We start from the raw sequence: 26,488 nt of genomic DNA, 5'->3' as shown, positions 1-26,488 counted from the left end.
TGATCAGGGCGCGTTCTCCCGAGCAAGCCCTGGATCCTCTCTCTGTCACCTGCCATTCCCTTCACAAGCTAGGCTTCTCCCTAAATTTAAAGAAGTCACATTTGACACCTTCCCAGCCGCTCCAAGACATCAGAGCAATGCTTGACACGTCCCTGGGGCAGTGTTCGCCACCCCAGGTGACAGCTCATCACATTCTGCAGATGGTGGACAAGTTTCAACGTGCGCAGTGTCTCCCAGCTTTCGAATTCTTAAAGTTGCTCAGCTTCATGGCATCCTGCATTTTTCTGGTGCCAGAGACCAGACTGCGGATGAGATCTCTGCAGTGGACTCTCAAGATGCAGTGGTCGCAGTTCTCCGGCAAGATGTCGGATCCTGTTCAGATTCCGCTCTCGGTCGCCCAGGATCTTCTATGGTGGGCCGACGAAGGAAATCTGATGTAGGGGGCACCGTTTTGGCAACCATGGCCGGAGGTGTTGATGGATGCCTCCCTCACAGGATGGGGCGCTCATGCCAACGAGTTGACAGCCAGCAGCCGTTGGTCTCTGTCGGAGTCCAGACTCCACATTAATCTGTTAGAGCTGAGAGCCATCAGGCTAGCCCTGAAGGCTTTTCTGCCGTCTGTGCGGGGGAAGACTGTCCTGATTATGACGGACAACACAGTGGCCATGCATTACCTCAACAAAATGGGGGGGCAGGGTCACTCCCGCTGTGCAGGGAGGCGATGCAGCTCTGGTTCTGGGCCATCCATCAGGAAATCTCGATCTCGGCAGTTCTTCTGGCCGGAGATGAAAACGCGGCGGCGGACGCTCTGAGCAGGCAGAGCACGGTCTCTCACGAGTGGGGATTGGCTCAGGAAGTCCTTTAGGAGATCTTTGCCCTCTGGTGAACCCCACAAGTGGATCTCTTTGCCACCAGTGTCAACCGGAAGTGCAAGAGATTCTGCTCGCAGGAATTTCCCCCAATAGGAGCCTTAGGGGACGCGTTCGTAGTGAAGTGGTCCTTCCCACTAATGTACGCGTTTCCTCCAGTACCCGTCATTCCTCAGGTGTTGCGGAGGTTACATAGGTTCGGTTCCTGAATGATCCTCATTGCTTCGGATGGTACTCGGACCTTCTCAACATGTTCATCTTCCCTCCACGCCGTCTTCCCTACCGATATGATCTGCTCTCACGGGAGGGGCGTCAGTTTCTCCATCCAGAGGTCAGGTCTCTCAACCTTCAGCTTGGTATCTGAAAGGTTGAGATACAAGGATTGGGACCTCCCGGATGACGTGATGGAGGTGTTGCTTTCGGCCAGGCGGCCCGCAACAAAATCCTTGTACCGTTGCTGTTGGCGGAAGTTCTGCGATTGGTGCAGGGGTCAGAACGTTGATCCTTTCCAGTGTTCCATTCCTATGGTGTTGCCTTTTCTGCTTTCTTCAGCCCACAGGGGCCTTCAAGTGGGTACCATTAAGGGTTACCCGGCGGCGCTGTCTATATTTAAGCGCTCGTCTGAAGAGTGTTCTTACTTTAAGATTCCTTTGATTTCACATTTTCTGAAAGGACTATCTAATGAGTTTCCACCGTCCCCTTTCCAGGTGCCGGGTTGGGATTTGAATTCGGTTTTAAAGTTTAAGATGGGAGCTCTGTTTGAGCCCTTACACTCTTGTCCATTGAGACTGTTGTCTTTTAAAATAGTGTTTTTAGTTTCGGTTACTTCCACACGCAGAGAGAGTGAATTGCAGGCACTCCCTGCCAAGCCACCCTTTATTGTTTTCCATAAGGACAGGGTTGTCCTGCGGGTGCGACCTTCTTTTCTTCCGAAGGTCGTGTCTGAATTTCATTTGAGCCAGAAGGTGATTCTTCCGGCTTTTTATCCTCCTCTCACATCCTGGTAAGGAAGAGGAGAGGCTCCATAGGTTGGATCCTAGGAGAGCTTTGAGCTTTTATCTTTCACGGATGTCCCGGGTCAGAGTGAACAATCAGCTCTTTGTAGGTTATGCTGGACACCTTGTCCAGATGGATTGTTTTGACTATCACTGAGTGCTACCGTTTGGCGGGGAAGGACCCTCCGGTAGGCTTACGGGCTCACTCTACTAGGGATGTGGCTGCCTCCACTGCTCTACAAAGGGGTGTTCATATTCGGAATATTTGTGATGCAGCCACATGGGCCACTGTCCATACGTTTGTTAAACACTATTCCCTGGACTCCATCCATGCACAGGATTTGGCCTTTGGTAAGGCAGCCCTCTATTCAGCCATTTGGTTGAGTACTCTAAATTTCACAGGCTGAATTCTTTCCCTCCTCCATAGTGTGGTACTGCTTTGGGAGTCTGTCATAGATGTGGAATACGTCGGAGGACACAATCCCTTCGAAGAACAAGTTACTTAGCAAACTGGTAGCGTTCTTTCGATGGGATGTTCCTCCAACGTATTCCACATCGCCCTCCCAGGCTGCCCCTCTGGAGAATTTCCTCTGTGATTACAGCTTCCATTTCTGCAAGGCTGTAGGCAGTTTTACTGGCAGGAGACTCGTGTCACGTTCTGGGGGGGAAAAACTAAACTGAGGCAATGGGCGCTGTGCGTCCTATATATAACATTAGGTGACGGAGGCCCTCGAGGGACATCGTCTCGATGCCATCGACGCAAGACGCCCTCTGCTGAAAAGTTTCCGAAGTGCACAGCTGTGGACATTACAAGTCATAGATGTGGAATACGTCAGAGGAACATCCCATCGAAAGAACGTTACCAGTTTTGTAAGTAACTTGTTCTTCTGATTATTATATCTGCTTAGGTTCACATGCGCCCACCCTTGCTCCCCACTCGGATGGAAGGAACATAGACATCTTACTACTTCTCTCTTTTCTGTACTCAAAATAGTCACGGCAGAAAAAATACAATCGGAGGGACCTTGACGAGTGAGGGATTTTGGGTACACACTACAAGTCACGTTAGGGATAGTGTTACAGGCACGCCCATGCCGACATCCCCTATCGATCCTCCAAAGACAATATGCAATACTCTGCGGTTACCACTAGATTTCGGACTATATGCACAGCATGTGATTCTAAGCAGATACAATCATCAGAAATGCTATAACGGTAAGTAATGCATGTCATACCATAGTGTCACTCAAATATATAAATCATTATCAAACTATGTTATGCAAAAAGTGTACAATTGTGGTATTCCCCACCATCTTGACTGGGAGACTACAAATGCCAGAATGCAATTCAGTCAAATGCAAAATGGTCTCGGAGTGCAATACTTTCTAGGACTGACTGTAGCAGGGTTTAAAAATAATTAAAAAAAGAAATGTGGATGCTGTGTGTGTTCCTAGTGTGATGAGATATATAGAAAACATACGTCCTCCGGGACTGTGGACGGTCTCCCATCCATGCAGTAACTGGAACCGACCCTGCTTAACTTCAAACCGATTAAAGAGCCGCGCACCTCAGGCCATGTTGCTCTTAGTGGTCTTGTAACTTGCGCTAATTTATTAGGCAACATGGCCTGAGGGGTCTGGCCTCTTCCTTGCTTTGAAGCTAAGCAGGGTCGGCCCCTGTTACAGCATGGATGGAGACCTGGATGCCTATCGCGTCACTGGCCATGGCCTTGGTTAATGGTTTTTCACCCTCCACGTCACTAGCAGTAATAATATCTATTTATTTTGTTTAACTTTTTTTTTTTACCCACGGGTACAGAACTACAGATACCTTTGCCTATCTGTAGTCATATTATATCTGTGAATATCGGAAAAACTGTCACAAAAGAAATGCTTTCCTGCCCCCCAGGTCCTCACCAAGTGTACCCCCTCCTCTGTACCTGCTCCCCCCACTCTGCTGATGACCTCCCCTCTCCCTTCCCCCCCCCCACAACACACACTGTTTCTGTGACGCAGTTTGCTTTCAAATGTTGGCTATTCACCGCCATTCTGTCCATAACCGAGGCTACAGAAAAGCTTTGTGTTGCAAACTCAGTCCCTAGACCCCCTCCAACTCCCAAATTTCACTTGGTGTCCTCTTACCCACAGCTAATGGCATTTTCATGTTTTTTTTACTTGCAAATGGCTTTTTCGAGGGGATTGGGTCCTCCGACGTATTCCATATATATGACATGTAATCACCACAGCTGTGCTGCTTTGGAAAATCTTCGGCGTCTGCATCCTGCGTCGATGACGTCGATACGCCGCCCTCGAGGACCTCCTCCGACGGCCGACGTCACTGGATGTTATAAGTAGGACGCCCGTAGCCTCAGTTCCGTTTTTTCCACGAACATGTTTGCTCCGGAGATCTCGGCGCGCCTCGACTCTTTGGAGTTTCTGTTCTTTCTCAGTTCTTCGAACCTGTTCGTATTGTGAAGGATTTCTTCATGAAGATGTCTACCTCGTCTTCCACCCCACGTCCGGGCTTTAAGAAGTGCGGGGACTGTGGGTCCAAGATGTCGGTGACGGACTCGCACAACGCCTTCCTCTGGTGCCTCGGGGAGGTCCATGACACGGATGACTATGTCGACTGCCAGTCGCTCACGTCCAAAGCCTTGCGGGAGCACAAGAAGTTGTTGTCGGTAGGTAAGGTGTCCAAGCCACGGAAGTCGAGGTCTGCTGGGCTTTCGACGGGCGATTCGAGGGGCGACTTTCCGCATCGTCGTCGGAAGTCCAGTGGGTCTCGGTCCCGGAGTCGGTCCCGCCACTCCTCTGCCTCTTGGAGGCTCTCCCGGAAGCGCCGTCATCGGTCACCTTCCCCGTCCTCTTCCGAGGACTCCGCCCGTCGGCGGGTCGCTTATCCCACCAAGCATGCGACGCCGGACGAATGGGCTTCCTTCGGGAAGAAAATGTTAGCGATTCTCGAATCGCAGGGCACTGGTCCGTCCGCGCCTCCGAGTGGGGTCGGTCGAGAGACACCGCTCGCACGCTTTCGGGCTCGGGTGATCGACACGATTCATGGGAGTGGTCCCGCTCAGACAAGGGGAATCGTTCTCGTCATGCCCGGTCCAGGTTCCGGTCCTCGGCGCGCTCGAGACCGTATGCACCTGTGGTGTCTTCAGGGAAGACGTTGACGCCAGTGGCGCCGAGGTCGTCGACGGACTCTTTCGAGGCCCCGCCTCCGAAGAAGTCGTCGACGCCATCAGCGCCCAGGCTGTCGAGGGACACGCTCGGGGCTCCGGCCTAGAGGCCTGTGTCGACGGGGGTAACCCAGGGCTCGGTGGAACCCCCTAGAAAGGCTCTCGCCAAGGTCAAGCATGGGTTTGTTCCACATTCTGTGCCTTCTTACCGCCATCTTGAGTTTATTTCAGAGGTGGATGAGGGCTCTGATGATGCCATGATTCCTGATACGGTGCCAGACGAGATTCACTCGGGCCATAGCCAAATTGAGGACCTGCGGCAGTCCCTGCACAATGCTAGTGGGCTGGACACCTCTCCGGAGGTGGAGTTTTGTAGGCCTGAGCCTGGCATCATGCCGACTCCTCGTACCGGCACCTTATGTCCAGGGTCACTCAGTACTTGGGGTGGTCTGCTCCCCCAGGGGATTTTCTTCAGGAGGACCTTACAGATATCCTCGATCAAGGTCCACCAACTAACCCGGTACTGCCATTCCATATGGCTCTACAGAGGTGGGTGGCGGCGGCTTGGACTGCTCCGGAGAGTCTCCCGGCAGTGGGCAAGTCTTTGCTGCGAAAATACCGCCCAGCCAGTAGTGACCACTGCTACTTGACCAAGCACCCCACTCTGGAGAGTTTGGTGGTGCAGGCGCCTACGGCCCCAGCAAAGCAGACGTATCCTACCATCCCTCCTGATAGGGACGACAAGCGTTTTGACGGCTGGGCTAAGAAAGTGTTTTCTGCCGGGGGTATGGCGCTTCAGGCAGCCAACTCCGTATGTGCCTTGTCGCGTTTCACGCACACTCTGTGGAACTGTGTTTCCTTGGCGGCTGAACATATTCCCGAAGTGGACGAACGGGATGGTTTCCTTGCCATGGTTCAGGATGGCAAGGATGCCATGTGTGAGGCCGCGAGCACAGTAATACGCAGGTTTGCGTGGTTGCGGAAGTCGGGGTTTGCTCCTGATGTGCAGGCCCGGCTCCTCAACATGCTCTTTGACGGGGAACATCTTTTTGGCAGCAAGGCTGACGAGAGCCTTGAGAGGTTGCAGATCTCAAAAGCTGCAGCGAAGTCGTTGGGCGCTGCAGTTCGACAACCTCCGCCTTTTCGTCCGAGGGGACAGCAATGGAGGGGAGGTTCCTTTCGTTATTACTCATCCTTTGGTAAAGCGAGAGGAGCTGCGAGTCAAAGGGGCCACCGTAGGAGTTCCAGAGGTGGAAAACAAGGTACTCGAGGTTCCAAGGCCACTCGGGCTGTTGCCTCTTTGCCCTCAGGCAACGCTGCAGCCGCTTCAGCTCAGTCATGAGGCCATGTCCCATGGTTCGCCGGTTGGGGGAAGGCTGGCGCAGCATCTTGTAGAGTGGCGTGCCATTACTTCAGATGTGTGGGTTCTGGAGATCATAGCCCACGGCTACTGTCTTCCTTTCTGGCAGAGGCCTTAAGACAATGCACCGTGGAATATCTCTTTGAAGGTTCTAGATCCGCTCCTTGCGCAGGGAATTCAATCCCTGCTGGAGAAAGGCACCATAGAACTGGTGCCTGTAGCGGAGAGGAACAAGGGATGGTAGTCCCCTTATTTTTTGATTTCCAAGAAAGACGGGGGATTGAGACCCATCATGGACTTGCGCAGTTTGAACAAACTCCTCAGGTAGGACAAGTTCAAGATGGTTACTCTCTCTCAAGTCCTCCAGGTCCTTCAACTTCAGGACTGGTTGGTGTCTCTCGACCTCAAGGACGCTTATTTTCATGTGCCGATAAATCCAAAGCACAAGAAGTACCTGAGGTTCACGGTTGGCAACTCACACTTTCAGTTTCGGGTCCTGCCGTTCGGATTGACCTCCGCCCGAGGGTCTTCACCAAGCTCATGGTAGTGGTGGCAGCGCACCTCAGCAAAGGGGGGACTCGTGTCTACCCCTACCTGGGCGATTGGTTGATCAATGTGCGCTCTCCCGAGCAAATCCTGGATCATCTGTCAGTCACCTGCCACTCCCTCCACAAGCTGGGCTTCTCCCTCAACTTAAAGAAGTCCCATTTGACACCAACTCAGAGGCTCCAGTACATTGGAGCTGTGCTCGACACGTCCCTGGAGCAGTGATTTCCTCCCCTGGTGAGGGCTCATCACATTCAGCAGATGGTGCACAAGTTTCAGCTTGCCCAGAGTCTCCCAGCGTTCGAGTTCTTGAGATTCTTCGGCCTCATGGCATCCTGCATTCTTCTGGTGCCAGAGGCCAGGTTGCGGATGAGATCTTTGCAATGGGCACTCAAGCTCCAGTGGTCTCAGTCCTCCGGCAGAATGTCGGACCCTGTTCAGGTGCCGTCCTCGGTCGCCCAGGACCTTCTGTGGTGGGCCGTCGAAGACAATCTGATGAAGGGGGCTCCATTTTGGCTACCCTGGCCGGTGGTGACGATGGTGACGGACTCATCCCTCACGGGGTGGGGAGCTCATGCCAACGAGTTGACAGCGGTCGTTGGTCTCCGCCGGAGTCCAGACTCCATATCAATCTGTTGGAGCTGAGGGCCGTCAGGCTAGCCCTGAAGGCTTTTCTGACGACTGTGCAAGGGAAGAATGTCCTGATCCCGACAGACAACATGGTGGCCATGCACTACCTCAACAAAAAGGGGGGGGCAGGGTCACTTCCTCTGTGCAGGGAGGCGATGCAGCTCTGGTTCTGGGCAATCCAGCAGGAAGTTTCGATCTCGGCAGTTCATCTGGCCGGAGATGAAAACGAGACGGCGGACGTTCTGAGCAGGCAGAGCACGATCTCTCACGAGTGGGAGTTGGCTCAGGAGATTCTCCTGGAGATCTTCCCCCTTAGGGGGACCCCTCAAGTGGATCTCTTCGCCTCCAGTGTCAACCGGAAGTGCAAGAGGTTCTGCTCGCGGGAATTTCATCCAAAAGGAGCCTTAGGAGACGCGTTCGTGGTGGAGTCGCCATTCCCACTGCTGTACGCGTTTCCTCCAGTCCCCGTCATCCCGCAAGTACTGCAGAGGTTACGGAGGTTCGGTTCCCAGATGATCCTCATTGCTCCGGCGTGGGCCCGGAGGACGTGGTACCTGGACCTTCTCGACTTGTCCATCTGCCCTCCAAGTCGTCTTCCCTACCGAGACGATCTGCTCTCACGGGAGGGGGGTCATGTTCTCCATCCAGAGGTCAGATCCCTCAACCTTCACGCTTGGTTTCTGAAAGGTTGAGGTATAAGGATTGGGACCTCCCTGAAGACGTGATGGAGGTGTTGCTCTCGGCCAGACAGCCCGCAACAAAGTCCCTGTACCGTTGCTGTTGGCACAAGTTCTGCGACTGGTGCAGAGTTAAGAATGTGGATCCTTTTGCATGTGACATTCCCATGGTTCTGACTTTTTTGCTTTCTTTGGCCCACAGGGGCTTTCAAGTGGGTACCGTTAAAGGTTACCTGGCGGCGCTGTCCATATTTAAGAGCTCGTCTTAAGAGTGTTCCTATTTTAAAATTCCTTTAATTTCTCAGTTTCTGAAAGGGCTCACTGATGTGTTCCCTCTGTCACCTTTCCAGGTGCCCGGTTGGGATTTGAACCTTGTTCTCAAGTTTCTGATGGGTGCTCCGTTTGAGCCTTTGCATTCATGCTCTTTGCGAGTGGAAGTGACCGCCACCAAAAATACAGTTTTAAGAGTTAACAGTCTCAGAGTGTGTGAGTTACAGGCACTTTCAGTTAAGCCACCCTTCACTGTATTTCATAAGGACAGGGTTGTCCTTAGAGTTCGTCCTTCCTTTCTTCCGAAGGTGGTGTTGGAATTTCATTTAGGCCAGAAGGTTGTTCTTCCGGCATTTCATCCTCCTCCACATCCTGGTAAGGAAGAGGAGAGGCTCCATAGTCCATAGGCTCGATCCTAGGAGAGCTTTAGGCTTTTATATTTCACTCATGTCCCGGGTCAGAGTGGATGATCAACTCTTCATTGGTTACGCTGGAAAGCGTTTGGGACAAGCTGTGACTAAGCAGACTTTGTCTCGCTGGATTATTCTGGCTATTTCTGAGTGTTACCGCTTGGCGGGTAAGGACCCACCGGTCGGCTTGCGGGCCCATTCTACCAGGGGTATGGCTGCCTCTACTGCCCTACAGAGGGGTGTTCCTATTCGTAACATCTGTGATGCAGCCACCTGGGCTTCGGTCCATACTTTTGTACGTCACTACTCCCTCGATTCCATCCGTGGGCAGGATCTGGCCTTTGGCAAGGCGGTCCTTTGCTCCGTAATTTGATTGGGCATTCAAAATTTCTTTTGCTAAATTCTTTTTCCACCTCCTTGCATTGGTACTGCTTTGGGAGTCTGTCATAGATATGGAATACGTCGGAGGACCCAATCCCCTCGAAGAACAAGTTACTCTCTTACCTGGTAACGTTCTTTCGATGGCGATGGTCCGACGACATATTCCATATCGCTCCCTCCCTGCCTTCCCCGCTACAGAATTTCTTATGCGATTGCAGCTTACGTTTCCGCAAGGCTTTGTGTGTCAGACTGGCAGAAGACTGGTGCCACACGTTCTGGGAAAAACACTACAACTGAGGCTACAGGCGTCGTGCGTCCTACTTATAACATCCAGTGAGGTCGGCCGTCGGAGGAGGTCCTCGAGGGCGGCGTATCGACGTCATCGACGCAGGACGCAGACGCCGAAGATTTTCCGAAGCAGCACAGCTGTGGTGATTACATGTCATAGATATTGAATACGTCGTTGGACCATCCCATCGAAAGAACGTTACCAGGTAATAGAGTAACTTGTTCTTTCCTGCGTTTCATTTTCCGATACCCTCTGCTATATACACGGCTATCTCTAGCATAGAGCAAAAATAAAGATGGCGGGTATTATAATTCTAAAATCACCCAGTTTTGGCAATTTACCCGAGATATAGCTATCTATTTTGGAGAAGGGGGCACCTCTTTCTTCATCAAATATTTAAAAATCTACTGCATGGAATAACCCCAAACCACAAAAAGGCCTCAAGTCAACGATTCGTGCCCAAGTTGTTTTTGGACCTGGTCCAAATCCTTCCAGCTGTTTGGGCTGTGTGGTCTGGCAAAAATTGACCTTTTTTTGTCCATGGGAAAATGAATGGGAAGTAGGCCGCATTCTTTTTCTTTTCTTCTTTCTTAATCTTTTTGTTCCTTAACAAATCTTTACCGAACTTTGCTGTCTGGGGCGGCCCGCATGTCCCTACTTGATACACTTAACGTCTGCTAGGGAAAGCTTTTCCCTGTATGCTTTAAGTGATTATCCAGCCCGATTTTGAGAGATTTCCGCCAGGATCGAATTTTGCTCCAGGTGGTTTGGCGTGTCATGGTGTGGTTTTGTGGATATAACGAGGTTCTAGCCCCACGTCCTGTGTACACACGTCGGTAGATTGAGATATTGAAGCAAGTCGGAAATAAAAAGCCTCCACTTAGTTTGATGAACACAAACGTTTGTTAAAAATTAAAAAAAAGACAACATCCAACTATAAAGGAAAAGAAACCAATGAAATTTATTTGCTAAGAGAACTTGAGAAATGCCAAAGAGAGGAAGTGAGCAAGTGGTGGCAGGAACACTCGCTGCTAAATTATATAGATGTTGGGCGCATACCCTTAGGTTTGCATATTCTAGTCTCCCAATCATTTGAAAGTCCCATGATGGGAGGAGCCACAAACTTGTTCAATTAACTTCTCCAGCATGGATTCATATGCTCATGAATATTCCCCGTCATCAGGCTGGGAATCCTCAGTAAAAGAAAAAACTGTTTCACTTTTGTTTATAAACTGTCTTTCTCCTATAAATCAATCACTAAGCTCTGGGTCATACTGCCCTCTCCCTAAGCCCCTCCTCTGGCAACCATCTTCAGATTTTTGCCACATGTTCAAGTGTTGGGAGTCCTCGCGTTTTGCTCTTCAAGCTTTCTGCATTTTTTTCACATGTTTTGGTTGGAAAACTCTCTTTTCGGTTCAGTTGAGACTGTGTGATCCATCTCTTATCCTTCCGATTAACGGGGACCCGTTTTTCTGCATCTTTCATCGCACCTCACGGGCAGAAATCGTCAGGTTTTTCTCCTTGGAAGCTTGCAGAAGTTCGTCAGGTCTACACCGCTCTGGATCATGTCGGAGAAGGACGGAGCTTCCCTCTTCCAAGCTTTGCACCAGCTGCGGTTAGCGCAATGTTTTCACGGACACGCATTCCCAGTGCCTGTACTGTCTACACCCGACCCACAAGGAAGAAGATTGTGAGATATGCAGTGGCTTCTCCAAGCGCACGATGAAGGATCGACACGTCTGGTTGGTGACGTGGATCAAGGCCAGGGCCTCTGCTCTGGGTGGCTCACAGGGGCATGCCTCTTACGGATCCAGCCAACCTAAGTTGGGTGCTCCATCCATGGAGGCCCAAGACAAGGCCAAGCACTGCAAGTCCGCTTCCGTCGGGATCGCTGCGCAATCAGGTCCCACGTGTTTGTCTTTGTCTGCCTCGATCTCCAGCCACTGCTCCAGCTCTTCGTCCAAGAGAAAGTCAGCTACGCCAGGGAAGCCGCGGGAGAAACCGGAGAAGGCCAAGCAGTGCAAGGTGTCTGACTTGCCCATGAAGGCCCAGGTGATCCAGGCCAAAACGTCCTCTTCCATCGAGATGGTTGCGGCCGCCCTCTCGAAGGCGAAAGGGGCTGACCCGGTCCAGGGTGCCCTGGTGGTGGCCAGAGTGGCTCTTCCTCCCAGGTGGGAGGCTTTGTCCAAGCTAGTAGAAAAGACTCTGGAGAAGAGGATGCCGGAACTTAGCCCGAGACTGACCCCTCAGGACCCGAAGAAGGGGAAGGGGAAGTGGGGTGGGGGGACTCCAGGGCACAGACATTTCTGTCCTATGCGATGAGATACTTTCCATCCACACCATCCCAGAGGAGGGTGGTGACGTCAATGGAGGAGACACCCGCTTGAGACGGCAACAACAACGTCTACAGGGCTGACGATATGGGCCGCAGGCACCTCCCAGAGGTCTGTCGCAGGATATTCTCTCGACCCTCCACACACTGGTCTCTGAGATTCACAAGAGGATGCCGACGACGCCGTTGACACCGGGCCACCACCGCCAATGGGAGGGTTTTCAAAAACTGTACTTGATACTGCACTTTCCTCAGGGATTTCGATACAGTTTAGCACGCAATGGAATGAGACGCTTGTTTCCCTTGGCATGAACTTGAATATTAGAGGAGTTTTGATGATATCGCAGGAGGGACCAAATGTCTGACCTAAACACTGCCTTAGTTCTACTCAAAACATAAGGTCCATTTTCAAGCGATAAAAGATCCTTAACGGTTTGTTAATTTAAAGTGGGAAGTTAAGGCCCCACAGTTATGGCTGAGACTATAAGAATGAATGCTTCTGGTTAAAGGACCATGAGGAGGGATAGAGTACAGGGGAAATAATGGCTGCCAATTAATTATCAACTGTAGTAAAGGCAGACTAAGCATATCCGTAGTGATAACTGCAGCTAGCTCCATCTATGGATTAAGGCACTGCAGACATGAAACAGACAGGTAGATTGCTCCTGGTTCAGGCTGCAGAAGGCACCCCATGGGTCAGGTGACAAAGGGCTTCACAAGCTGGAGTATGAGAGATCAGTATGGAATGCATCAACTAGACTGTATAAGTTGCACATTGTTTGTCTTCAAGATAAACCAGTAAAAAACATTTTGTAGTAAATAGAGACCTGCACACACCAAAGTGGTGGCTGGCAATTTGTGCATTCACGAGTATGGGTGATGTAATGGAGTGTACAGTTGCCTTTGTTGAGATGTAAGGTGCTATAAGGAATATCAGAAGCAAGACAGAGAGTACCACCACATAGGCAAAAGGTTTCCACCCAAGTGGGTTTAGAGGGCTTATGTTTATTTAAGAGGGCTTATGTTTATTTAAGGGTCTGATATAACCTGACATGGGTTGTTGGGCACTTGCAACTCAAACCTATTAATTTCCGCAATCCACTTCCTGAATTAAAGGACCTGTGTCAAATATATTCTTATCTCAATGAGCATCCTGTGAGCAGTAGTGTACATCAATTATCCGCAACCCTTTTATGATGAACACACTGATCAGGATAGAAGGATTGTTTTTGTATGCCTAGTTCTTAGTTATCAGTTAACACTTGGAATTTAAAACTTTACAAGCAACACATTATAGTGTAACATTGCTAATTATGTTTGCACTCCAAATTGGGTTTATTAGACAACCATGTGCACATTGACACTCTCCCACACTGCTCCTGTTTTCTTATACCCAAACTGCACATGAAGAGGTGAATTGTATTTTTATTTTCGAATATTGAAGACTTTGTATGTCGGCAGCAGCTCTTACTATTCTGTTATTTTGATGTTTTGTAGAGCATGGAAACCCTTGATTCCCCAAGGTCAGCAGATAGAGCAGTACCTGATAGCATGGAAGTCCTCTATGAAGAAAGGTGATATTACTACTACATTTTTCTTGATTTGTTTTCAGTATTGATAGCTTGCCAGTTGTTCATGACATTGTTAACTTTTCAAAAGGGATTTAAGAATGGTATTCAAGGGGCCTTATGCTCACAACAAACATGCTCCAGATCACTCGTTGAACTTGCCAACTTGAACCTTTTTCCACTTTCAAGCACCACCCATTACACCAGTCTCTGCAATCTTACATCAATGGTGGTTCTGCGTGTGCAACGCCTAAAGTTTAGCAGTTGAGAGACTATAAAGAATTGTTTTAGGAGCAACACCTAGTCAGTGACCTGTTTTTTAAAAACAGTTAGTAAATGTCCTTGAGTACTAGGCCCCACTTTTTCAGTCACTGCTATCCTTATTACTGGTGTTGCATGAGGTAAATATCAAGACAAATTGAAATGATCAGGGAATGTGTGTATATTGACAGTCTTGGCGCTGATGCCTTTGCTGGACATACCAGGCAGTACTTGTTAGTGGAAGACACTGGGGCTGGGTAGCTGTTTGGTTGGATCCAAAGCTTATAAATAATAGTACAGGTAACAATAAAGTTACCTGGATTTTGATTGGGAGGAAAAGGATGTCCCCAAAGCATGGCTTTGGAGAAGCGAGTGGATGATTATTAGCATTTGAGTTGCAAATATATAGATCTGCTTTGTTGGCTGCTGTTGATCAGGTAAGAAGTGCCCACAAATTCAAAAGACTAGGTACAAATTGGCGTGATCCAGTGAAAATGCTGCCAACAAAAATGTTGTCCGTGAAAAAACCGTGGTGAAGATGTCACCAAGCATTAAGTAGTCAAAACATGTAGCAACAAAAATAGACTAAATACAGTGCTGCTAGTGTACGTGTTAGGGGTTTATGGTTAGGATATGGGTTAGGGTCAGTGTAGTTGTGGGAGGTCTGGTGATGTTGGGGTTTGGTTAGTAGGTAGAGTAGAGTAGGTGTCACGGCATGTGTTGGGGTAGAGGTTATGGTAAGGCTAGGGCTAATAGAGCAATGTTTCGATAAATGTTAAAGAAAGGGTTAGGGATAGGGAGATTGGACAGGGCTGGCAATGTTGCTGTATAATAGGGATTAGGATAAACCTTTAGGTTAGGGCAGAGTAAGCATTAGGGTAAGTGTTAGATTTGCCGTTAGGGTAATGGTAATGGTAAAGCTAAGATGAGGATTACAGCAAAGGTTTGTATTAGGACAAGTGCTATTGAATTTTTGGTGAGCAGGGGATGGGGAAGGAGTTAGGTTGACTGTTCTTTTTTTTTTGGTGTTTTGTATTTAGTCACATGTAAATAAAGCTTTAGTGTCCTGGAGGGTTAGTATTGGGTAAGGGTTCACGGGACAATAAGGGTGCTAGTTAAGAGTACATGGAATGGTTAAGAAAGCAGTTAGGGTGATTGTGGAGTTTTTATTAGAGATTTGGGCCATTGTTAGGGTTACTGTCTAGTACTTTTGTATCATTAAAAATAGCTTTTTCAGTGACTTTATTACTGGCAACATTTTCACACTTGCATTGTTTGTATTGAATGGCTAATTTTTTTAAAACTATATTTTCATGACATTTTCCCACTAAGCAAATTGGCACCAGAATATGGGTGGAAACAAATGCTAGATTGTAAATGAGTGGCTAATGTATAAGGTGTGAAGTTAATTATCTGTAGGTTCATTGGCATGAGACTAAACGGGACAATTCAAGTAGCCTAGCACCGTGCTAGAATGCATTCTCCGAGTAGCTTATTTGTGATCTTTAGAATTATGAATGAGCAGTTGGTGGTTTTGACACTGGGAGAGGAATTGGCTGGCAAGCAGTGAAGGCACACTAAAACCTTGCAGCAAACGTACACATAATTTTTGCAGTTCATTGTTTGATTAGAAATATGGCCTTTCGGGCTAGCAGAGTAGCTAGGTGGTGGTGCTTAGCGCAGTACTGAGGCAGATGCTAGCCTTTTAATCCTGTCACTTTAGTCACCTTCTTTCTTACATCTTAGCCCAAAATATAAAATCATGCCACTTAATCTTTTTTAACTCACACAGACCTAGTGACTGTCCTTTCCTACAGGCCTTAGGGAACTGTATAGACAAGAGATCTGTCTTACGTGCCTCGCTGGCCTTAGTACAGAGTTTACTCCAAGGGCCCTGTGGTGATTTCTGATACTTGAATTAGCATCGAAGCCCAAAATAGTCCAGGTGGGGGAGACCCTAGCGAGCCAGGGTGTGCGGCACCTTCCCTTTATGGTATGCGCACCAAAGCCTTGTGCTCAAAATCCATGGTTGCACCTAAACCTTGGGCAGCAGTCCAAATTTAAGAAAGCTGTTCGTGACAGACCCAGACTTTGGGTGGTGGTGAGGCGGAGGGACATAGGTTGATCTTGGAGTTGGACGCACCAGTTCACAAACACCAGCATCATACTGCAGCTGAAAGGCATGTTTCCTACATCCATGTTGTTCAAAGGGCACTTTCCACAGAGGAAGGAGCAAACCTCAGCCATTGTGTCTAAGGCCCATGTGCACAGAAGGTCACGCCTATGTGGCTTCCATAGTGGATGGCTTCCTACCCCTTTTAGAGGATCATTAGAGAAAGCCGACGGGTACCTCACCAGTTTTTTGCATCAGAGTACCCCTGCTTTTGGGATTTGTGCTGGGAGTAGATGTGTTCCCACTGCAAATGACAGGCTCTCTTAGACCTTGAGGTTCTGGGTCCTTACATCCCGACTTGGTTTCTTACTACTGTATTGCTTGTTTAGACCTGGCTGTCCATGTTGCAGAATCAGTGGAACACTGTTGTCCAGGCCATGGAGACAGTCTATTCCAGTGATTGGCTTAAAGGATGATGAGGGTAAACAGATAGGTTCTGTTATTGACCTGATCCAATATAAATAATGTTCTGATGCTTGTTAATCTGCTTAGAATCACATGCTGTGCATATGGTCCGACATCCAGTGGTAACCGCAGAGTATTGCATCTTGTCTTCCGGGAACCGAAAGGGGACGTTGGCATAGGCGTGTTTGTAACACTATCCCTATCGTGACGTGTAGTGTACCCAAAAACCCTCGCGTGCCGAGGTCCCTCAGATTGTTTTTTTCCGCCCAGAGAACTGGTTGCCCTATAGCGGAGCTCTTAGATAAGAGACATTGTTTATCTTAAACCGACTTGTCGGTTATTCCCCCTTTAAGTCACCTCGACGGCAGGAACAACTTCGACGAAGACTGCAGGGGATTTGTCTCCCGCAGAGGATTTCAGCACCTAAGATCCGGCGGCTGAAGCATCCACGTGGCCGGGCCCTCTGGTATATCTTGGTTTTGTGATTCCTCTTTCCCCCTCTTTACCCTCTCGGTCTGGTCATCTTTGTTTACACCTTTCACTATGGAAAGGACTCCTTTAAGGTTCAGCCATAAGTGTAGGGTCGGATACCCGTGGAAGGACGAGCACAGGACGTGCAACTCCTGTCTCCCCTTAGATCACGACGAGAAGCGGTGTGCGGCTTGTAAACTCCTTCGGCCTAAGACCCTTAAGGAGCGCTGCGTAAAGCGGTCGGCCGCGTATGGTAAGTCGCGGGCGTAACCCTCTTCCCCCACCGCCAAACCCGCCGAAAGTCACGGGGGCACCTCCGATAATAATAATAATAATTAGGCTTTTATATAGCGCTACAAACCCTCAGGTATCCGAGCGCTGCTTATTATTACCCACGGTGTGTGGTGCTCATTTATCGACCTCGGAAGGATGAAAGGCTGAGTTTGGCCCCGCCGGGATTCGAACCTGCGTTAACAGGCTCTGCACGGGTGTCAAAGCGAGCGCTCTACTCGCTGTGCCACTTGACCGGCTATGACGGCTTGACCGATGACCAAACATCAGTTGCGGATGTGGTAGACCTCGAGGCGGACACTTCTAGGTCTGCCACGCCCATCCCCGACCCTTCAAGGCCTGACACTAGTCTCGCTTCAGGGACAAAAACCGGCAACAGGGGCGTACAAAGAACGCATTACACTAAACACACAACCCCTCCACCTATTTCAACGGGTATGTCGAAAAAGGTTAAAGCGCCAGCAGGGCCGTTGAAAATTTCAGCAGATTCCTCTGATCGTTCAGATCAACAGCCTTCCCTGCATCCGCAGCAGCGTTTTGCAACTGGGCATTCCAAGACAAACAAGGGCGCTACCCCTACATCAGGTTTACACGTCAAAGCGCAGAAATTCGACGCTCCAATGGTCCTCAAAGGCCGGTAGGCCCAAAATCTACGACTAGGCCTCAAGGCGAAATACCTAAAGCTAGGCCCTCTAACACTGCGGTAGGCGGTAAATCTACCGATAGACCTTTGGACCCACTAACTCAAGCCGATTTGGCGGTGATTGAACACAGTATCGCAAGAATTACTTCAATGGTTGGGCTGATACCTATCCCGTCGAAAAACATGGGGCAGGCCGCGGACAAATCTATAGATACACCATGGTGCCCCGATTCTCGCAAGACCTACAAGGACAGTCGGGAGCCTGTTTCCAACACCCTGAGTGACAAATTTCGGTGTCAAGGGGCGGAAGACGACATTTTTCCACCCATAGGCCCTTCTAGTTCCTCTAAGTGGACAAGGGAGAAATTTGAAGGGTGCATGGATCGTCTTGAAAAAATTAACAATTTTTCTGAACATCCTTCCCCGAAAATCAGCACCTAGGACATTCACCAAATGCCTGGCGCCAATAGCAGCTTTCCTCCGAAGGCAAGGCCATCACGTTTACCTATACTTGGACGACTGGTTGGTTTGGGGGAACAACTTAACAACAGGCGATATAGTCTCTCAACAGGACAGAGATTCTACTTCAACGATTGGGCTTCGCCATCAACTACAGCAAATCCTGCTCAACTCACTCAAAGAGCTTAGTCTTCCTGGGAACACAATTCCTGGCAAACCACAATCGGGTAAAACCCTCTGCGGAAACGGTGAAAAAGCTTCTAGCTCCAGCGGGCTCATTTACTCCGAACAAATCCATCACAGTACGCTCTTACATGGCTCTCTTGGGAACCATGTCATCTTGCATTCTTCTGATTCCCAACTGTCACCTACACATGCGCCCAGAAATTCCTCGCATCCAGATGGTCCCAAAACCAGGGATCCTGGTCGGACAAGGTAATCTTCTCCCGGCCACTGTCAGACGTCCTGAAATGGTGGATTCACCCCTTCAACATCACACCGGGCATGACACTGGTGGAGCCAAAGTTCCAGTGCACCGTTGTGACCGATGTCTCCCAAATAGATGGATTGCTCCTTTAAACCAGCACCAGGTCAAGGGCCTCTGGTCACCCATGGAAACCTTGCTGCATATCAATTTCCTAGAATTGCGGGCAGTACATTGGGCGCTCAAATCCTTTCTCCCCCTCATCAAGGGCTCGGTGGTGCGTGTCCTCACCAACAACACAACCACAATGTTCTACCTGCAGAAGCATAGGGGGATGCGCCGAAATGCCTTACCCATGAAGCACAAACTATCTGGCACTGGGCCATCCAGCACAACATTCAGATCCATTATTACTTGGACCGCAAACAATTGCTTAGATCCTCTAATCAGCTCTTTGTGGCCTTTGCCCTTCCAATAAAGGGAGGTCAGTTTTAAACAGGGTATCTCATGATGTGTGGCATCTACAATATCCTTCTGCCATGCAAAGGCCAACAGGCCCTTAAAATCAGCTTCCAGAGCTCATTCCACTAGGTCCACGTCGGCCTCAGCGGCTCTATGGTCGGGGGTACCCATCAGGGACATTTGCCATGCATTTACATGGGAATTGCCCCACACTTTCCCCTGGCACTACTGCTTACATCAGCAACATGCCGAAGATGTGCAAATGGGACGGGCAGTCGCCCAACGACTGTTCTAGTAAGGTAAGCTCGGCAGCTTCTGGCATTTGTTCCTGTTTTTTACCTTACGTTTTTTTGCTTTTGTTTAATGTACATGTCTACTTAAGGTTTACCTCCTGTTGCCTGATCTACACATCCAGGCATTTCCACTGCTACAAAATCTATTCACAGCATGTGAATCCATGAAAGATCCAATGCTGGAGAAGGAAGTAGTTTCTTACCTGTAACTCCATTTCTCCAGCGTTGGTATCTTTCATGGATTCATATGCGCCCTCCATCCTCCCCACTCAGGCAAAAATCCTTTTTTTAGGAAATCCTCCTTTTGGAGAGGTTAAAATCTGATGGGAAGCTGCAGGGACAGAGCTATACACTCAACCTCCCATTGGTGCTGGCAAAAGCACCCACAACGACGTTGATGGGACACTCAAGGTGTCAAAGATTTGTCCATAGGAAAACTACAATATTAAAGTTAGTGGGGTTTCCCAGCCTGACGACTGGGAATATTCACAGCATGTGAATCCATGAAAGATACCAACGCTGGAGAAATGCAGTTACAGGTAATAAACTACTCCCATCTCTGATCTTTTCCTCTTCCCCTCTCTATGGAGGATCTTTTCTCCCCCTTCAAACTCTGCTTCTTTCCTTCTGTACACTTCGATCATCCTCCCTAGTAGTGGCCTGTTGTCCTGCAAACTTCTCTCCTCCACTGTGTGAGAAACCAGAAGATGTCTCACCCGCTAGTACCCGAGGATCTGTCATCCAGGGGGCCAGGACACAGCCATGGCTTTTGGATCCAGTTCCTGGAGGTGGACCAGTGTGAGAGGATCACCTGGGTGAAGGGGTCTTTGGGAAGTGAGAGTGGGACACCTGATGGCGAGATGTGGTATCCCTCCCCCTGTAACATCTTTACCCCATTCTGCCAGATTGGATACGTGGGGATTTAAGACCCCCCCCCCCACCTGTTCCTTCTCAAACACTTCCATATGGACAGCCCGCTCTGGGAGAAAACAGACTGACACCTGCAGCTTTTTTGACATGACCCAGGTGTATAAAGATAGGGAAACAAAGGGGGTTCTGTGAGTCTCTGTACCAGCACGAACACAGCCCAGATAGGGGGCTGCAAAGGAGGAGGAAGGTGTTGTACGAGCGAGGCAAAGCATACGAAGGAACAGCAGTTTCACGTCAGCAGCTGACCGAGGGGAAAAATACGGGGAAAAAGACGGCAAACCAAGAAGGGTTTATAAAGAGGGAAATACCCTTGTCTTTTTTGGCAAGACGCTGTTACTTTCGAGAAACCTTCGAGACAAAGCGTAAGGCCAGGAAACCAGACTGAAGAATCCTTCATTGTGTATTGGAGATACCGAGGGTCCTCCTGCGTAACTGACCAAGGCGGGGAGGAGCAGCAGTCGCTGTGATCTCGTCATTGGCTCCAAGAACAAAGAAGCGCAAGTGAGATCAACACAGCCAGTGAGTTGGGGAGACTGATGCAAGACCGGTCTGTGTTGAAGTCAACGCTGCAAGCAGCAACATTGTATAACGAGCGCTGGAACGAACATTGTTAAACATGTGTGATGAAAGGCGTGAGTAAAGTTAAACTGCTGATGAATTTTTGAACTTAAGAAGGAAAGATACAATACCGTGATCCGACACCGTGAATGTGCTCAATCGAAGGTCTCTGTAAGGTATCCCGCTAAGAGAAATTAAAATAGTAGATTGACAAGAATTATGTGCAGTAAATTGAAGTGGTCCTGCAACGGTTTAAGCAAAACCCACGCACATTTGAAAGTCTTCGATTTGATATCAAGAGGATCCGAGCCCGAACGAGGGAGAACCATGGTCCAAGCCCGAACGAGGGAGAGCAAGTGTGAACATTGTGATTAAAAAGGGGCCCAAACCTGAAGGAGGGAGACCCATGATGAACATTGGAAGCAACAACTTGTGCATGTGAAAATCCTGATAAAAATGGAACTTTGAGATTTGTTTGGTACGACAGTCCCTCTGCAGTAAGAGACTATTCTCCAGCATGGGGTCTGGCATGGATTCACATGCTCATGAATATTCCCCGTCGTCAGGCTGGGAATCCTCGGTAAAGAAAAAACCAGTATCAGTTTCGTTTCTGATCTGTCTTTCGTAGTAATAACCAATCACTGGTCTCTGCGTCATACTGACCACAGCCAATGACTGCCCTCTACCTAAGCACCGCCTCTGGCAGCCATCTTCAGATTTTTACTGCACGTTCATGTGTTGGGATCCTCGTGCTATTGCTCTCGAGCGTTAGTGCTATTTTTTCACGTTTTTTCTCAAAAACTTCGTTTTTTTCGGTCAAAAGAGCCTCAAGCTCCACCGACTCTCCATCCGATCAACGGGGACCCGTGTCGGATTCGTCTGCGCCCCTCAAGGGTGAAGAATTCGTCGAGCTACGCTTTTGGAGGACTCCAGAAGCTTCTCAGGCCCGGACATGGCCCAGGAGAAGGGAAGCTCGACGCCCGGAAACCAGCTGCAGAACGTCTTTAAGGAGGACGAACACTCCTTTTGTCTCTACTGCTTACATGAGGACAAGACGCACGTGGAGAAGGACTGTGCGTTTTGCGGCAATATGTCGGAGCGGACCATGAAGGACCGCCATCAACGTCTCGCCAACTGGCTGGAAGGGAAGAGCCCGTCAGGCGAGAAGAAGAGGAAGAAATCCGAGCGGTCTTCTAAGACCTTTGAGGACGCCCCGGCGACGGGGGTCCAACACAAGGCCAAGCACCGCGAGTCCGCTGGCACCGGGAGCGCCGAACGGTCGGGCTCTACGGGCGCCAGGCAGGGCGCACCCTCCCCGGCACCTTCAGCCACGAGCCAACCCTCTGGGTCGGGTAAGAGGAAGGGCGAGCACCCGGCGAAGCTCCTGGAGAGGCCCCGGTAGAGCTCGAAGGCCCCATCGGTAGGGGGAGCGAGGCAGTGTCCCCCCCTCAAGGATAAGGCGGTGAGCGCACCTAAGGTGGTGAAGGCCTTAATCCATCCGGCCAAGCCCTCTATCGAAGCTATCACGGCGGCCCTGGCTCAGCCTGTGGAGGCTACACCAGTGGTGGCGACCTCGGGGCTCAGAGTCTCCCTGCCACCTCGGAGGGAGTCCTCTTTTGTACCCATCGATAGGACCCCCGTGAAATCCCCGGCGGGGAAGAAAAAGGGGGGGCAGGGCGTCGTCGTAGATTCGGCTTCAACCTCGGAGGAAGAGCTGATCGAGGACCTAAGCCAGGGCCTTGGCGTGGAAGAAGACCGGCCCGTCGGGATGGATCCCGACGCAGGTGACGACGACATCGTCGAGGGTGCCGACAGGGCCCCTGATCGCCCGTCGGATTCCCCTCTGCCAGCGCCGCAAGACAACTCGGCGGCCATTTTGTTGGCTATACAGTCCTTATGCTCAGAGATAAGGACGAGACTACCGTTGCCGACGGAGGAACCTCTCCCGTCGGGGGATCCTGAACCGGGACCTTCTGGTGTTCCCCCGCCCAAGAAAAGAAGGATTCACCCTTCACCTCCTTTTCATCCGTCGCGCCCCGTCCAGCCCTCCTCCCCGTCCACCCGAGGGGATGATAACGGGGACTGACACGGCAGCGACGGGCACGGACGACGAGGTATACGACGAGGATCTACCGTCGTCACCTCCCACCAGGGCTTCTCCGCCCGACGAGATTGGATCGTTCCACTCCATGATCGCCAGGGCATCCGAGCTTTTCCAACTCTGCCCTGAGGAGAAGAAAAAGGAAGGATTCCTTTATCAACGGCGCGAGGCCAAGAGGAAGAGGGTCCTCTCGGTGCCTCTACTGGACGACATTTGGGATGAGGGCCTCGCCCTCCTCAAGAACCCTTCCACGACACCAGCTAGAAGAGACCGGTACGAGAAGAAGTACTGGGTCCCGGATGCGGCCCCCTGTGCCTCCGGGCGCAGCCTACCCTGGACTCCGTCGTCTCCGCGGCGGCCAGGAAGAAAGCGGGGGGGGGTGCGGCCTCCACATCGACTTCCCCACCGGACGGCGAGGGAAAGAAATTGGACGCTATGGGACGCAGGGTCATCTCGTCTGCAGCAACGACGATTAAAGCGGCCAACGCCTTGGCTATCGTGGCCCGCTACGACAGGGAGCTATGGTACAAACTGGCTCCCCTGCTGGACTTCCTACCGGACGACAAGAGGGCGGATGCCCTGGAGATCCTACAGGAAGGAGAGGTGGCGTCGGACCACGCCATCACTATTGCGACGGACATCGCCGACACTGGGTTTCGCCAGTTGGGCAACGGCGTGTGCCTTAGGCGGCGTGGATGGCTCAAGGCTACGGACTTACGTCAAGACGTACAGACCAGAGTCCTGGACATGCCGTTCGATGGGAACAACCTGTTTGGGAAAACAGTGGACGATTCCCTTCAGGCCATTAAAGCGGACACTGAGACGGCCCGGGCCCTTGGGGTTCTGCAGCAACGACGGACGCCCTTTCGGAGCAGCGGAGGCAAGGGCGCCTCCAAAGGTTCCGGCGGCGGTTTCTCCACCTACCGTCAGGCGGCCCGCTCGTCGTCTCAGGAGGCCTACAGAGGACGAGGCAAGTCTGGCGGACCCCGCCGTCGTCGCCAAGGAGGTCAAGGCGGCAAAGCCTCGTCGAAGCAGGATTGAACCGGCAGTGGGGTCGGGCCCCCACCGAAGCACCCCGGTGGGAGGCCGGCTGGCGAGCTTCGTCAGCGTGTGGGAGTCCATCTCCACCGACCGTTGGGTGCTGGACGCCTTAGCCCAGGGCCACGCGCTCGAGTTTCAAAGAAGGTGCCCGCGCGTCCCGCCCCGTGGCCAGGAAAGAGCTTCACGTCCCTCAGCTTCTCCTGGAGGTAAGGGCGATGCTCAGGAAGGGCGCCATCGAACTCGTCCCAAAGAGGCTTCGGGGCTCCGGAGTTTACTCGAGATACTTCCTCGTGAAGAAGAAGACGGGAGGATGGCGCCCCATCCTAGACCTGCGACGTCTGAACAAGTTCATCAAGGCGCAGAAGTTCCGGATGGTCACCCTCCAGCACGTCCTGGGTCAGCTGGAGGAGGGAGACTTCCTGTCGTCGTTGGATTTGGAGGATGCCTACTTCCATATTCCCATCCTAAAGGGGCACCGAAAATTCCTCAGGTTTGTGGTCCAAGGGCGTCACTACCAGTTCAAAGCCCTCCCCTTCGGACTACGGTCGGCACCCAGGGTATTCACCAAGTGCCTTGCACCGGTGGCGGCGCAGCTGCGCCGCGAGGGGATCCACGTCTACCCCTACCTGGACGACTGGCTCATCCGAGCCAAGACGAGGGAGCTCGCTGTGGCTCACACGGCAAGGACCGTCCAACTTCTCACGGACCTGGGATTCTCCGTGAACTACGCCAAGTCCTGAGGTCCATCAAGTCCCTCCTCGGAATGATGTCTTCTTGTATCTACCTCATTCCCATGTGCAGGCTCCGGATGCGCCCGTTGCAGGAGTTACTGGACGCGCGCTGGATCCAAACGACGGGCGGCTTCGAGGAGCGGATCACACTCGACGAGAGTTTCCGCCGAGCGGTCCGGTGGTGGGGCACCCGCGCGCATCAGACGGCGGGCATGGACTTCCAGACCCCAGACCACCAGGAGACAGTGACCACGGATGCCTCCCTGGAAGGGTGGGGAGCGCACACCGAAACCTGCACGCGAGAGGCCTTTGGCTCCCGACGGAGAAGTCCCTCCATATCAACGTCCTGGACCTCCGTGCAGTGTTCTGGGCCCTCAGGTCCTTCCTTCCGTCCCTCGAGGGCAAGGTGGTGAGGATCTTCACCGACAACACCACCACCATGTTTTACATCAGGAAACAGGGCGGAACCAGGTCCCCAGCACTGTCCAAGGAGGCGCAGGACCTGTGGCATTGGGCCGTCGCCCAAAGGATGTTTCTGGTGCCGTTTCATCTGGCAGGGATAAAAAACACCATCGCCGACTCACTCAGCAGGGAGCTGCGCTCGTGCCACGAGTGGGAACTACGGCAGGATCTAATGGATCGCCTCTTCCGATGGTGGGGCACACCCCAGATCGACCTGTTTGCGACGGCGATGAACTCCAAGTGCCGGAGGTTCGCCAGCAGGTTTCCCCAGGCGAGGAGCATGGGCGATGCTTTCTCGTTCCCCTGGGAGGGCCTGTTCCTCTACGCGTTCCCTCCTTTGCCACTGCTAATCCGGCTCGTCAACCAGCTCAAGAGGTCACGGTGCAGGATGATCCTCGTCGCACCTGCGTGGCCGAGGCAGATATGGTTCCCGGACCTTCTGGACTTGTCAGCGTCCCCGCCAATCAAGCTGCCGGTGGACGCGGATCTACTCTCCAGGGAAGGAGGCGCCATCCTCCACCACGACCCGAAATCGCTGAACTTGCAGGCCTGGCTCCTGCAGCGCTAGAGTTTGGGGGATACGACATACCGGCCGACTGCAGAGAGGTTCTTGCAAAGGCCAGGGCGTCCTCGACTCTTAAATGCTACGGACACAAATGGAAGAGGTTCTCTGTCTGGTGCCACGCACAGAAGATTAACCCTCTACGGATTACGGCTCCCCAGGTACTGCCGTACCTGCTGACGCTGGCCAAAGCTGGTCTGGCACACGCGTCCATCAAGATTCATCTTGCTGCGATCTCCCGATACACCAGCTCATGCGACCTCCGTTCGAGCCTCTGCACTCGGGGCCCCTTTGAAGTTTCTGTCGTGGAAAACAGCGTTTCTTGTGGCCATCACCACCGCACGACGGGTGGGAGAGATCCAGGCCCTTTCCTGCAAGGCCCCGTACTTGACTTTTCACGACACAAGGGTAGTGCTCAGGACGCACCCCTCCTTCATGCCCAAGGTACCGTCGGACTTCCATCTCAACGAACCCTTGGTGTTGCCTGTGTTCTTCCCGTCGCCTTCGTCGCCGGCTGAGAGGACTTTGCACTCGCTGGATGTGGCTAGAGCGCTGAAGTTCTACGTGGACCGCACGAAGTGTTTTCGGAAGACGTCACAACTCTTTGTGAACTTTGGACCTGTCAATCAGGGGAAGGCTCTCTCGAAAGCTTCCATTTCCAGATGGCTCTCCGGCTGTATCATGTACTGTCATCGGTTGGCAAACCGACCGCTGCC

The 26,488-nt window shown here is 51.3% G+C and overlaps 1 protein-coding gene across 7 annotated transcripts in view; it reads left to right on the top strand.

Moving 5' to 3' along the window:
- Positions 1-26,488, top strand: part of FAM13A (family with sequence similarity 13 member A) — a 2,868,510-nt gene that overhangs the window by 1,901,721 nt on the left and 940,301 nt on the right. For all 7 annotated transcript variants that reach the window (XM_069630746.1, XM_069630744.1, XM_069630745.1 and 4 more), the window contains one exon: positions 13,435-13,511. In XM_069630746.1, the coding sequence (XP_069486847.1) occupies positions 13,435-13,511 (77 nt within the window). The remainder of the gene's footprint in view (positions 1-13,434; positions 13,512-26,488) is intronic.

This window comes from Ambystoma mexicanum, chromosome 6q (genome assembly GCF_040938575.1).
Source record: "Ambystoma mexicanum isolate Mex_15411 chromosome 6q, UKY_AmexF1_1, whole genome shotgun sequence".
In the NCBI taxonomy this organism is placed as follows: Eukaryota; Metazoa; Chordata; class Amphibia; order Caudata; family Ambystomatidae; genus Ambystoma; species Ambystoma mexicanum.
This window is presented reverse-complemented; position numbering and strand designations above follow the sequence as displayed.